General features: G+C 46.4%; 1 protein-coding gene across 1 annotated transcript; it reads right to left on the bottom strand.

The window, feature by feature from the left end:
• Nucleotides 1–1,222: 1,222 nt before the first annotated feature.
• LOC110710265 lies at nt 1,223–2,155 on the bottom strand. Its single transcript, XM_021888536.1, has one exon. It carries the CDS (start codon nt 2,153–2,155, stop codon nt 1,223–1,225), a length of 933 nt encoding a protein of 310 aa, XP_021744228.1.
• Between the last annotated feature and the right edge of the window lie 12,751 nt (nt 2,156–14,906).

Here is a 14,906-nt window from a genome sequence, read left to right as displayed (position 1 = left end):
TTAATTTTTAATTTTTTAGGCGGAATAGGGGTACATTTGTACCTCTGTGTACCCCCTAGATCCGCCAATGGTAGATACGGTTTTGAACATTAAAATTTATTGATTTGAGATGGAGAGAGTAGAAACGGTTTTGAACATTAGACCACTATCAGCAGTGAGGAGAAAATAAACCCCTCAATCTCTCTCTACCCACTTTCTCACTCTTCCCATCTAATTCCTCTCATGAGAGGTTTATTTTTTACTACACCAATGCTAAAAAAAAAAAACCCTCATCACTTTATCCTCCACTATTTACTATACCCCACCATAATACACATCACCATTTTTTTAACTCTTTTTTTTTAATAATGTTTATACTATATTTAACTTTTCAATACAATTAAAAATATATTTTATTTTATTTTTACAATTACGTTTTAATTATAATGTAATAATTTTTTTTTTAAATTTCTTTTTATTCTATTAATTACGGTTAAAATTTCTGATATACCATTTATAATGTAATTTTTTATTTAACGTTTTAATTAGAATATAAAAACTAAAGCAAATAACAGCAATTATAGATTCTACGAAAGATGTTTTTTTTTAACTTAAACGATTAATTAGAAGCACATTTTTGAAATGAACACATAAACGGCAATACAAATACATCGGATATTAAAAAACAGTACGGTTACGAACTTAAAAAAAACGGTTTGGCCTGAAGTAATACACGAACACGGGTATTAAAACCTAAAAACGATACGATTACAAACTACAAATTTGCTTATTCGGCCGTGTTATGACGAAAGTTCTGCCATATGTGCTCTACTAAATCTTGTTTGAGAGACGAATGAATTTCTCTATCACGAAGTGCAATCCTCCTTTGAAAGTACGCGTTGAAATCAATGTTGGGTGGCCGCCCGACGTTGAATTCAAATGGCTCGTTGTTATTCACCGTGGCACTTGTGCTCGGTCCCGGCCGCGCTGCTGTACGTTGTGGTCCATCTTCTTCGTAGTATCGTCTTAAAACATCTACACGGGTGTAGTTGTGTCGTTCATCCTCGACGATCATGTTGTGCATTATTATACAGGCTTTGATAATGTCACAAAGAATATCTTCGTCGTATGCAAGTGCTGGTTGTCGGAGTATAGAAAATCTGGCTTGTAAAACTTCGAAAGCCCGTTCAACGTCTTTTCGAACTGCTGCTTGTTGATCAGCAAACAACTTGTCTTTTTGAACTTAAGGATGTGTTATACCATGTATAAAAGTTGGCCATCTCGGGTAAATCCCATCTGCCAAGTAGTAGGCCAACTTATATTGATGTCCGTTAACCCAAAAATTTATTGGTGGTGCACGACCTTGTAAAACATCATCAAACACCGGTGAACGGTAAAGGACATTAAGATCATTACATGAGCCAGACATTCCAAAGAACGCATGCCAAATCCATAAATCTTGATCAGCAACGGCTTCAAGAATGAGGGTTGCAGTTTTGCTACGACTAGCATATTGTGCTTTCCAAGCCGTAGGACAATTCTTCCACTCCCAATGCATGCAATCTATACTACCAACCATGCCTGGAAACCCACGCAATTCATTTTGGTGAAGGATTTTCCTTAGATCTTCAGCTGTAGGTTTACGTAGATAGTCACTTTCAAAATGTGTAATAACCCCCTGACAGAAATGTTGCAATGCATTCTTTGAGGTTGTTTGACCTATACGAAGATATTCATCCACGACATCAGGGGCTACGCTATACGCTAACATTCTTATTGCAGCGGTGCATTTCTGCAACGGTGATAAACCAAGCTTTCCAGCTGCATTCCGACGTTGTTGGAAGAATTGATCCCCTTCAACCACCTTATTCATAATGCGACAGAACAAAGATCTTTGCATACGAAATCTACGGCGGAATTGGTTGTCGTTATACACTGCGTTACTCGCAAAATAATCGTTATATAGTTGCACATGCCCTTTTTCTCTTTCCCTATCCCTTTTAGGCTCCGGGACATTTTCTATATCATTATTAAGTTGGAATTCTTGTGGTGAGTCTTGGGGAATTAAAATATGTTGTAGGTGGTTAGCAGCATAATCATCAACTAACCGATCAAATTCAACGTTATTTGAGAAATCAGAAGAACTAGAGCTTGAGGTGGAGGAAATGAAAGACATGTTTTGGCTATGGTATAATAGTTGGTTTGTTTGGGATTCTGTCCGTTTAGAATAACACATGCATGTATATATAGTCCAAGTGACTATCAATGCATGTGATTTGCTCTGATTTTGCATGTGAGTAACTCTGAATTGAAATCCATGTATCATTGCAATATCTGCAATGAAATTGAGGTGTCATGCATGTATATAAAGTCCACATGACACTTCAATGCAATCTCTGCAATGAAATTGATGTGTCATTGCACTCTGAATTGCAATTGAAATATTGATGCATGTTGATTAGGGGATTTTGCTCCCACCAATCGAAATGCGCCACGTGGGCCAATCAGGTCCTGCCAAGTGTCCCCTAGTTGGAACTGTCAGGGCTTGCCACGTGGCACACGCTTATTCGTCCACCTTGGACCTATTATGTCATGACACATGGCATACTCCATGCCTAATGGAGAAACCGGCCACCTAGGCCCAACTTCCGAGGGAAGCCCAATCAGCCCTAGGTTAACCTAAACCTAGGATTGGCACGTTTCCCAAGGTTATAAATACCTCCCTTAATCCTCATTAAGGGGGGATTACAGAAATAACAGGTTGATCACGCTAACAAAGCAGATTACCTACATTAAACACTCTCACCTAGAGAGACCCAATCACTTTAATTTCCGCATTAATTACTCCTTAATCAAGTACTAACTTGACCGTTGGAGGCGGAGCTCCCACCACCAGGAGTCTCCGTTGTTTTGCAGGTATAGGCGTCCGGTTCCAGTCTCGGAATTGTAACTCTCCCGCAGGACATCAGAAAACCCCGAAACATTTGGCGCCGTCTGTGGGGAGAGTACTTCTGAGATGGCATCCAAGTCTGTACCGACTCCTGAAGAGAGGCGTCCCCTAGACGACCCTCAAGTTCAGTCGGACCACGATACTGAGGATGAATTTGAAGTTGAAGCTCACACAGCTTCAGACGGGACCCTAAGGGCCCGACGTACCCGTCATACCGAAAGGAGGGAACGGGAACATCTTCATACTGGAAGCGAGCCAGGCGCACCGCCTGTTCGGCAACAGCCGACTGATGGGTCTGCTCCCATCACAAGGAGTGAACTCATGACCTTCATGAGGGACTTCAAGCGAGAAATTCAAGAGTTGATCAACAAGAAGCCGCCTGCTCTGGACAAGGAGCAGTCGGCTAAGAAACCTTCCACTTCACTGAAGAGGAAGTCAGTTCAAGGGCGAGAGGCGACTCCTCATCCTAAATCTAGGAAGCGGGAGCCGACTGCCCTTGATTTCACAAAATACCGTTTTCCTACTCCAGGAAATAGGAAACCTGTTCGTCATATTCAGGCGGACGGGTCGAGGAAATCATACACAGACGCTCGGCTACTGCTAGAGCAGAAGAAGAGTGACCGATTGTCAGAGTCGGCCTCTACTTCAAACTTCCAAGACAGTCTGCGAAATACCTCAATGAGGCATACGCAGTCGTATCATGAGAGTCAGTCAGGCGGCACCTCCCGTCAGTCCGGCTTTCATAGCGACCAGGCGTTACCAAACTTACCGTTTGTGCCGCAACAACAATATTTTTTACAGCCACCTTCGTTTGGTGGACATACAGCAAAAAACGTCCAACCTATGGACTGGCAGCTACGGTTGCTTAGACTTGGTGAACAGCCGTCGTCCTTCTCCAAGGAAATTACTGAAGCCGCTCAGCCGGCCAAAGTGAAAAATGTATTAGTAGGCGCCTATGACGGCACTACTAACCCAGAAGACCATCTTATGGCCTTCACCAACCTGATGTACCTTCAAGGGTTGGATGATCCCACTTGGTGCAAGTGTTTCCCAGCGACTCTCAAAGGAATCGCACAACAATGGTTCGGCAACCTGCCGACTGGTTGTGTAAATAGCTTCAGGACGCTTGCTTACTTATTCACCTCCAACTTCGCCATGAACATCCCTGCGAAGAAGACGACCCTTGATTTAGGAACAATTCAACAAGGCGAGAAGGAGGGGCTTCGTTCTTACATCAGGCGGTTTAACCTGATGAGAATACAGATTCAAGGTTTACCGGATGAGGTAGCCTATACTGACTTTTTCAGAGGTCTCAAGGACGGGTCGACCTTCAAATTTGATTTGGTCCGAAAGAGGGTGGCGACTCTTCAAGAGGCCTTGATTGAAGCGGAAGCCTATATACAGGCGACTGATCTTTGTACGGTAAAACAGTCGGACGAGAAAAGGTTCGACAAAAGAGAAGGACGACAGAAACAGTCGTCAAACAAAGATGAGAAGAGAAAAGAGGTCTGGGCGGCTGATTCCTCTAAACAGCCGGCCCAGAAAAAGAAAAAAGAATTCAAACCATACTCCCCAAAGTATGCGTTTAACAAGGATAGCCAGTTTATCCTAAAAGAAATCAAGGGACGGATCTCAATTGAGAAGCCGGTCCCCATGAAGGGTTCTGCAAACAAACGGAACCAAGATAAATTCTGTGCTTATCATGAAGATGTTGGTCATCACACCAATGACTGCATCAGTCTCATGCGGTATCTGGACCGCCTGGCTGAGCAAGGTGATCTTGACACTTATGTCAAGAAATCTACGGGGAACACTTCCTCAAAAAAGCAGTCGGCCAAAAAGAATCAACAGGCCGACAGCTCCGATACAGATGATGCAGTCGTCTACACCATTGCAGGCGGCTTCTCAGGAGGCGGCCCCACTATTAGGGGCAACAAAGACAATATCAGACGGTTAGATGTAAATTCCGTTCACCAAGAACGACCCTGCAAATATTCATTTCCTGAGATTGTCATCACTGAAGAAGATCTAGGAGGGGTAAGAGGGCCGCATGACGACCCTATCGTTATTGAATGTAAAGTGGCCAACCAGAGAGTTGGCCGAATCCTCATAGATACCGGAAGCTCCTCAGATCTCATCAGTAGCAAATATCTGTCGAAACTAAAATATCAGACTGATTGCATACATCCGGCATCCCACCCTTTAGTAGGGTTTGGCGGATGAGTCGTCCACCCACTGGGACGAGTGGACTTACCCATCCGCCTGGGCGAAAAAGGGGAAGGACGACACATGGTAGTCCGGTTCCTGGTAGTAGAAGAACTCTCGGCCTACAACATGATTCTGGGACGACCAACCCTGAATAATTCCAAGGCTGTTATACTCCCATCTCTTATGTTGCTCAAGTTTGAGAGGGATAATGGAACAGTCGGCTCCCTAAGGGGAGATCAGAGGATGGCCCGAGAGTGCTATCTCTCGGATGTCAAGCCCACTGTTATGGCCACTGGGTCGACTGGTGGAAAAACAGACCTTGAAAAAGTCAAGGAGAGTGCGCCTGTTCAAGAAGCAGGCGGCAAGAAGAGAAAGGCATCCCAGACAGGGGCCGCAAGAAAAGACAAAAAATAGCAATCATTGGCAGAGGAGCGGTCGGATGAATTCCGCCCTCAGTCGGCTGGTGAGCATACGGACTTGATCTTAGACGACTCACGTCCTGAGCGAACAGTCAAAGTTGGGACGACTGCTCTGAGAGACCTTGGTGACGACTTTCACAAACTATTGAAAGAATACAAGGACATCTTTGCATTCGAAGTCCATGAAATGCCAGACATTAGTCCTGATCTGGCGGTACATAAACTGGCCGTGGATCCAAAAAAGAAGCCGGTACGGCAGAAGAAACGGAACCATGGCGAAGAAAGAAGTCAGGCGGCAGCCGCCGAAGTTAAAAAATTACTTGACGCAGGGTTCATTCGGCAATGTTACTTCCCAGACCGGGTTGCAAATGTGGTGCTTGTTAAAAAGCCGAATGGCACCTGGCGAATGTGTGTAGACTACACAGACTTAAACAAGGCGTGCCCCAAAGACAGTTACCCTCTGCCTAAAATTGATAACCTGGTCGACTCAACAGCCGGCCATGCTTTGATGAGCTTTATGGACGCCTACTCTGGTTTCCATCAAATTCCTTTATGGAAGAAAGATCAGGAGAAGACGGCCTTTGTCACTGATCAGGGGTTATACTGTTACACGGTCATGCCGTTTGGTCTTAAGAATGCCCCGGCCACTTTCCAGCGAATGATAAACACTGTGTTCTTTGATCAAATTGGGAGAAATGTCGAGGCATATATTGATGATATGATTGTCAAGTCTAAACTTCAGAAAGATCATCTGTCGGACCTCCGAGAAACTTTCGCCACACTCAGGCGGCACCATGTCATGCTCAATCCCAAGAAATGTGTCTTTGGAGTTGAGTCTGGGAAATTTCTTGGATTCCTTATCAATCAGAGAGGAATAGAGGCGAACCCTGAGAAGGTGCAGGCGGTCATTGACATGCAGTCGCCTCGTACCATCCGAGAGGTTCAGAAGTTAACAGGATGTCTGGCGGCCTTGGGAAGATTTCTAAGCCGACCAGGCGACAAATGCTTATACTTTTTCTAGGCAATTAAGAAAAAGGCAAGGTTTGAATGGGGGCCGGATGCTGAGGCCGCCTTCCAGAAATTGAAAGTTCACTTGCATTCCTTGCCGAGGCTGGTCAGCCCTTTGCCCAAAGAAGTACTCTACATGTACCTGGCCGTCTCTAATCATGCGTTAAGCGCTGTTCTCCTTGCTGAAAGAGACGGCTGTCAGCTCCCGGTCTACTTTGTCAGTCACGTACTGAAAAAGGCCGAGTTGAGGTATCCCTTAGTGGAGAAATTTGGTCTTGCACTCTTCATGGCTGTTAAAAAATTGAAGCCCTACTTTTTGGCACATGCAGTCGTCGTGTATACAGACCAACCTATCAAGCGGCCACTGACCACCATGGAGTCGTCAGGCCGAATGATCAAATGGGCCATAGAAATACAGAGCCTCGAAGTTACTTTCGAGCCTAGAAAAGCAGTGAAGGGGCAAGCCTTTGCTGACTTTATTGTTGAGATGACTCGTCCTCCTGACTCTCAAGTTCCAGACCAAGTCTGGAAGGTATATGTGGACGGAAGCTCTACTTCAAATGGCTGTGGAGCAGGCGTCATATGTCAGTCGCCGGAGGCCGACAGGTACGAGTATGCTCTACGCTTCAGTTTTCAGGCCTCAAACAATGAGGCAGAATATGAAGCTTTACTAGCCGGAATCCGCATGTGCAAGGCGGCAGGGGCAAGAAAAATAGACGCCTGTTCCGATTCACAATTGATAGTGAGTCAGTACAATGGCGAATACGAAGCAACCCATCCGGCCATGATCAAGTATTTACAGGCGGTCCGACAAGCAGTCGGCTCCCTTGAGGATTTCCATCTGATCCAAGTGCCGAGATCAGAAAACAACCAGGCGGATGCACTTTCAAAATTAGCATCATCCGCCTCCTGTGATACTCCTCGAACTGTTTTTTGGGAAGTAATGGTTAGGAGAAGCATTGAGGAAGAACCTATTGCAATCCTAGACAGAAGCTCAACCTGGATGGATCCAATCAGGGCATATCTGACAAATGGTACCCTGCCGGATGATCATCAACAGGCGGCAGCACTGAAAAAACGAGCAACCAGTTTTGAAATAATAAAGGGAGAACTTCACAAAAAGGGGTACCTTCAACCCTTCTTAAAGTGTGTTACTCCAGAAAAGGGACGAGAGATACTAGACGATCTTCACTCTGGTTACTGTGCTTCCCATATAGGCGGTAGGACGCTTGCTCAACGGGCAAGGCGGCAGGGCTACTTTTGGCCTACCTTAGAAGCAGATGCGATGGTGATGGTGAAAAAATGTGACAAGTGCCAAAGGTTTGGCAAACTAATTCACCGTCCGGCTACTGACCTCACTACCATTCATAGCCCACTACCGTTTGCTAAGCGGGACATGGACATTCTGGGTCCATATACGCCTGCTACAGGCGGAAGGAGGTACATACTTGTTGTTGTCGACTACTTCACTAAATGGGTAGAGGCGGAGGCTGTAAAGGGAATCAAGACGAAGGATGTAATTTCATTCATTTGGAAAAATGTCATCACTCGGTTCGGGGTTCCCATGTCTATGGTTTTTGATAATGGTCCCCAATTTGAGACGCCTGTTCTCAAAAGCTGGTTGGGTGACCAAGGAATTGCACACTACTTTGCATCTGTCGGCCGTCCACAAGCAAACGGCCAGGTAGAAGCCTTTAATAAAATCATCTCAGACGGTCTCAAGAAAAAGATTGAACGAGCAGGCTGCCTATGGGCGGATGAATTACCACATGTTCTCTGGGCCATTAGGACGACTGAAAAAGGGGCGACTGGAGAAACTCCATTCCTCCTAACTTATGGTGCGGAAGCTGTTCTTCCAATAGAACACTACGAGCCGACTCTTCGAGTAATGCTATATGACGAAGAGGCAAACTGGGAAGCCATGCGCCTGGCATTAGACTCACTTCCTGAAAGGAGGGGCAATGTTGTCTTGCGCCATGAAATTTACCGCCTGAGAATGACTAGATCATACAACAAAAAAGTACACAGGCGTCCACTCAAAGTGGAGGACTTTGTACTTAGAAAAATGGAAGCAGTTGGTAGGGCTAATGAGTCTGGCAAACTAACTCCCAACTGGGAAGGACCCTACCGAATCTGTGAAGAGGTCAGGGACGGTACCTACCGGCTGGAAACACCAGACGGACAACCGTTGCCTCGAACTTGGAATGTAGATAATCTTAAGAAATATTTCTTTTGAATGATGTAAATAATCAAGGGCTACTTAATAAAAGTTTGCACTTAATATTCAATTTTGTACTAAGAGGGGCGCGCCTACTAACAAATAGTCGGCTACTCTCCATGTTTAAATTTTTACTTAAGAGGGGCATGCCGTCTGTACCTTTACATTCGGCTACTCTCCATTGAGTATTTTACTCACTTAAGAGGGGCATGCCGTCTGTACCTTTACAGTCGGCTACTCTCCATTGAGTATTTTACTCTCTTTAGAGGGGCATGCCGTCTGTACCTTTACAGTCGGCTACTCTCCATTGAGTACTTTACTCTATCTTCAGAGGGGCATGCCGCCTGTACCTTTACAGTTGGCTACTCTCCATTGAGTTTTACTCTATTTTCAGAGGGGCATGCCGCCTGTACCTTTACAGTCGGCTACTCTCCATTGAATATTTTACTCTTTCAGAGGGGCATGCCGCCTGTACTTTTACAGTCGGTTACTCTCCATCGAGTATTTTACTCTATCTTCAGAGGGGCATGCCGCTTGTACCTTTACAGTCGGCTACTCTCCATCGAGTATTTTACTCACCATAAGGGCATGCCGTCAGGACATATAGTCGGCTACTCTCCATACAAGAGGGCCGACTGGTTCCAAACACACAGCCACCCCCCTTATACTTAGCTAAAAAAGATTAGGGTCTGGCCGACCTTGTGCCTAACAGGCGGCTACCCTCCTTTTACTTAGCACCTACGTTCACCAAGAACTAACCAAGGCCACAGGCCGAATGATCAGACCAGGCGCCAAGCCAACTGATCAAATCTTTAAACTAATACGACCTGTCCCAACATCATAGCAGGCGTCCGGCGGCATCCCTCCGGATGAAATTCGTCGCAGAGAGAAGCTCCCTTTTGGGTGGAACATTGCTCTATAAACTAATTACACGACACCTATACGACTGTCCCCAAAGGCAACCACGTAGCCGTTTTTGAGACAAGGATAACTGTATCACTAACCAAACCAGTGGTAGCAGTTGACATCTGAGTCAGATGACCGCCTGTATTACTTGGGATAAATGCAGGGGGTACCTCTTGAGTTAATAGCCAACAAACATTGGCGAATCAAGGGGTCTAGCCGGCCTCCGCCGCCTGGTACCTCTACTTCTCAAGCAGGAGTGACGGCGACTGAGTAACACCAACGTTAACTCATAGTCACTCCCTCAAACTTGGTATGGAACCTAAAAGGTTTGAGTAGACCTCCTGTTTTTTGGCAAACAGGGGCACTCAAACCCCTATTCCTACTAGGTAACCTCTTGAGTTAATAGCCAACAAACATTGGCGAATCAAAAGGTTCAGACGGCCTCCGCCGCCTGGTACCTTTACTACTCAAGCAGGAGTGACGGCGACTGAGTAACACCAAAGTTAACTCTTAGTCACTCTCTCAAACTTAGTATGGAGCCTAAAAGGTATGAGTCGTCCGCCTGTTTTTAGCAAACAGGGGCTCTTAACCACTACTCCTGCTAGGTTAACAACTTATGAGTTAAAAGCCAACAAACATTGGCGAATAAAGGGGAACAACCGGTACCCACTGCTTGATACCTCTACTACTCAGTTACTTGGCAACTAGGCAACAATCATGTTTACTTGGTCAGACCACTTTCCTACTTGGTTAATTTTACAAATGACATGACCGCCTGCCTAAAGGGGATCCAGTTTAAAATGGTTCGAATACCGATTGGATAAATGGCCGACTGATCGTCTATCCTGGAAACAGACAACCAGTCGTCCAGGGGCATAGGCGGCGTGACTAACTATCCGTACCTGTCTGCAACTATCGGCCATGTAAAACAGTCGGTATAGTGTACAATTGGATATCAGAATATTCAATACTTGAACAAATTTGAAGCAAAACAAAAAATTCATTTAAAAGAAGCCGGTCATTAAAGACCGACAAAATATTCAGAGCCCCGGCCCCCTGGCCAGGTAAATACAAAACAAACGGCACGCAGGCCGTGGAAAGAATACATAAAGCTTAAGAAGGGGGCAGGTCTTCAATATTAGCAGCTGCCGCCTGGTCAGCACTCTTCTTGCTGGACTCGGCTTCAGCTGCATCCTTCTTTGATGCATTACCCCCAAGCGACACAAGCGCCACTACCGGCTCCTCCTCCTCCAACGCTTCCTCCAACGCCTCTTCCTCAGCAGCCGCTAGGATCTCTTGATTATATGTATCAGAACACTGGCGGTACGTTTTTTCCCATGAGGCAAAGTCGGCATTGGGGAAGAGGCGGCCCCAAGTCATGCGCTGGATTTGAGCAGAGTCTTCCATCATCTCCCGGACCAGCTCTTTCTTTTCTTGCTCGGCCTTTTCCGAGAGCTCCTGAGTAAGACTCTTCTCCTGGGCCACCAGGCGTACCTTTACGCTCGCCAAGGATTTCTCCAAGGTTTCGTATGAGGACATCTTTTGGCGAAGAGGTCTCAGCTCGGCCTTGAGATTGTTGATGGTCGCCTCCAGCTCGCTATTCCTCTTCTGGGCCGCCTCTAACTGAGCCCGGATAGCGGCGGTAGCCTGCGCCTGATAATAAAGAATATCAATGGTCAGAACTTCATTTTGGGCAATTTGAAACATTGCCTTATCACAGTTAGAGGCGGCCATAGCTTTTGCAGCCTTTACCTCTTTGTTCTTCCGGTCAAGCGGCTTGCGAAGGCCGTTCACCCGGAGCAGGGCCTAAATAAAAAGGAACAGGCGTCAGTTTCCAAACAAAAAGAAAACAGGCGTCCTGGAATTCAAATACTCAAAAATATGCTAAGTATACCTCAGCAAGGACCCCTGTAATCCCGTCTAGGTCAAGGGTGCCGACACCCCTGACCGCCTCCCTTTCAGCTGGAGGAACGGCCTTGATCATAGACTTGGCCACCTCGACCAAGTCAGGCTCCTGAGGGCCGGCTGCATCAAGCATAAACAAACGGATTAGACCTAGTAAAAAAGGGAGAAAGTCTAAAATTTACAAGGACAACTTCATACTTCTAGGCGGCCCAGCTGGAGTTTTAGAAGAAGTGGCCGGTTGTTTCTCAGCCGCCGCATGTTTCCTGGCAGAACCAGGAGAGCTCGCAACAGTCGTCCTCCGGGCCTTGGGGTCCGGCTGTTGGGAAGAAGAAGCTCTTGGAGCGCCCGTCTAAAAAAGAAGAAAAAAGTCAGTATGTGCATAAACACAACTCCAAAAAGAGGGTGAAAGGTTCGAAGCCCACCAAGGGTGCCCCCTTTTTGGGGGAGTCGGTTGAAGCTTGTTGCATGATGGAGGCCCGCAACATGGTCGTCGCAATCTTGGAGGCGGTAATTTTGCTCATAGCGTCCGCTGCAAAAACAAACAGCAAAGTTAATAAAAGTTATAACAAAATGCACGGAACAACAGAGTATTCGACAGGCCGACTACCTCTTGAGCACCGACTGCTGAGGCCACAGGCGGCCAAAAAGTACTCGTCGTAGAGCCATTTGAAGCTCGGGACGCAGTGCAGGGGTACTTGCTCTCGTACCCCTGAAGTAGAGTTCACCTTCGACTCTACTTTAAAGAGTCCTTTATCTAGGATCTCTTTCTTAGCCTTGGGGGGAACAGGCGGCATGCTGCGGTCGCCTGCAAGAAGGGGCGGATTCCTGTTCCACCTGTTGAGGCGCTTGTTCAGCTCTGTGTCTGAACTCTCAATGATGAGGAAGGTGCTCCGCCAGTCCTTCCATTTGTTTGCTTTACCTCTCGTCATGAGGTAGCCCCTGTGGCTCGTCAATTGATACCAGCCGGTACCGCCTGCCTTAGGGGTCCGGCTGAGGTAGTTCATGTGGGCGAAAGCCTCGAAGCTCGGCTCCACCCCGTGCAGTTCGTACCCGGCCACATAGCCGAGTACGTTGACCTAGGAGTTCGGGGCTAACTGCCATAACCCCAAATCATACCCATCCAAGATCCGCTGAACAGCCGGATGTAATGGGAAGCGCAGCCCAGCCTTGATGGCCGCCTCGTAGCAGCCAAAGCAGGCGCTATCATAACTGGTACCAGCCGGCCAGACGACTGTTTCTTCTGGACCCGGCACAAACACTAAAAAGCCGGGGCCCATTGTGTGGTTTGCGATAAAGCTCTCCACTTTCTCTTGCATGGCCGTGATCCGGCCCCGAGGTACCGTGCAGTAGTAGGGGGTATTTTGCTCTCGGTAAGAGGCGGATGGCTCCGCCCAATTGTCCCCCTTCTCAACTGCGTGAGAAAGCCTCGCCTCTTGCAGGCGACTGTTTTTCTCTTCTGTGTCCAGAGAAGCATGGCCAGAAGAGCTAGACTCGGAATCGTCCTCTGACGAGTCCGAAGAGGACGACTCCTCCCCTCTCCCAGAGGGGCCCGCCTCCTCTCCTTTAAAAGGAGCAGGAGAGAATGAAGAATTGTCAACTGTGAAATGGGAAGGGGTCACTTTGATTCCTCCCTCAGAACAGCCGGCTTTCAAGCCGCTTTGTTTCACTTCCACATCTGGCGCCTGGTCAGATGTTTCACTAATCGGCACCCTGTGGGAGGAGCCGTCTGAATTTGAGATCCTGGCAGTCTTTTTAGTTCTGGCCATCATGTTCTGCATAGACACAGATACAGTCGGACTTTGTATAAAGGGCAAAGATGGGTCCGAAAAAGGGCAGGCGGCACTCCTAGTCCTAGATTCAGCCGTCCCCGGTGACCGGCTGATCACTAACCTAGGTCGTGTCGTGTGCTTCCGTGGTGCCATTTCAAAAAAGAATAAAATAAAGAGAAAATTAAGAGTAAGAGAACCGACGGTTACCTGAACGAGTGACGTTGATGGAGTTCTGAAAATCTTGTGCAGTCGGCTTGTCAGAGCAGGCGGTAGGCAGAAAGGGTCCAAAATGTCAGAGCAAGTTCAGGGGTCCGAATGTTCTCTCACAAAGTTCTCAAGTGTGAAAATGACTGAAGTCAACACTCCTTTATATAGGCGAAGTGAGAAGGCGAAGGGTCACTTCCAGAATTCAAAATATGGGCGGGAGAATCTCTCGGCCTTTCGCCGAGTGACACCTGTAGCAGGCCGTCGCCTGTTACAGTGCGGCACCTGTCACAGGTAACACGTGACCAGTCACGTGCCACCTGTGAGGGGCAAACGATTAGGGGATTTTTCTCCCACCAATCGGAATGCGCCGCGTGGGCCAATCAGGTCCTGCCAAGTGTCCCCTAGTTGGAACTGTCAGGGCTTGCCACGTGGCACACACTTATTCGTCCACCTAGGCCCAACTTCCGAGGGAAGCCCAATCAGCCCTAGGTTAACCTAAACCTAGGATTGGCACGTTTCCCAAGGTTATAAATACCTCCCTTCATCCTCATTAAGGGGGGATTACAGAAATAACAGGCTGATCACGCTAACAAAGCAGATTACCTACATTAAACACTCTCACCTAGAAAGTCCCAATCACTTTAATTTCCGCATTAATTACTCCTTAATCAAGTACTAACTTGACCGTTGGAGGCGGGGCTCCCACCACCAGGAGTCTCCGTTGTTTTGCAGGTACAGGCGTCCGGTTCCAGTCTCGGAATTGTAACTCTCCCGCAGGACATCAGAAAACCCCGAAACACATGTGGTCTATGACACTTCGACAGTTAATTTGACTCTTCAATGATCTATGTCATTATATCATTACTTGTTTTCAGTTGATATGACTCTTCAACATAAAGTTGTGAAGATTTTATTGGGATGTAAATTTGTCATTAACTAGTACATGTGATTATTATTCAAAACAAATTTAATAAAGTAAATAATTTACTGCATAATTAATAATATATAAAAACAAACATCATTTCACATTACTGTAAATAAAAAGGAGTACATCTTAACATTAATTAAAATAAAAAAGACTACATTGAACATTAATTAAATAAAACAGTAGCAAACACATTAAGCTGATTATTATTACATGCTCCTTCTACCGTAGAGTAGTGCACGTAATTCTTCCTTGTAAGCCTCTTCATTGGGAGTTAGGTCCGGTCCCTTTGCCATTAGATCTTGCAGCATTTCATAGTTGAGCCTTCTCTCTTGAATTTCGACTTGTTTTTGGTGAAGCTCTACTTGTTTTTGCTTCCTTCTTTCCCTTTCCATGTCGAAATCCAACTTCT

This window comes from Chenopodium quinoa, unplaced genomic scaffold (genome assembly GCF_001683475.1).
Source record: "Chenopodium quinoa cultivar QQ74 unplaced genomic scaffold, ASM168347v1, whole genome shotgun sequence".
NCBI lineage: Eukaryota > Viridiplantae > Streptophyta > Magnoliopsida > Caryophyllales > Amaranthaceae > Chenopodium > Chenopodium quinoa.
This window is presented reverse-complemented; position numbering and strand designations above follow the sequence as displayed.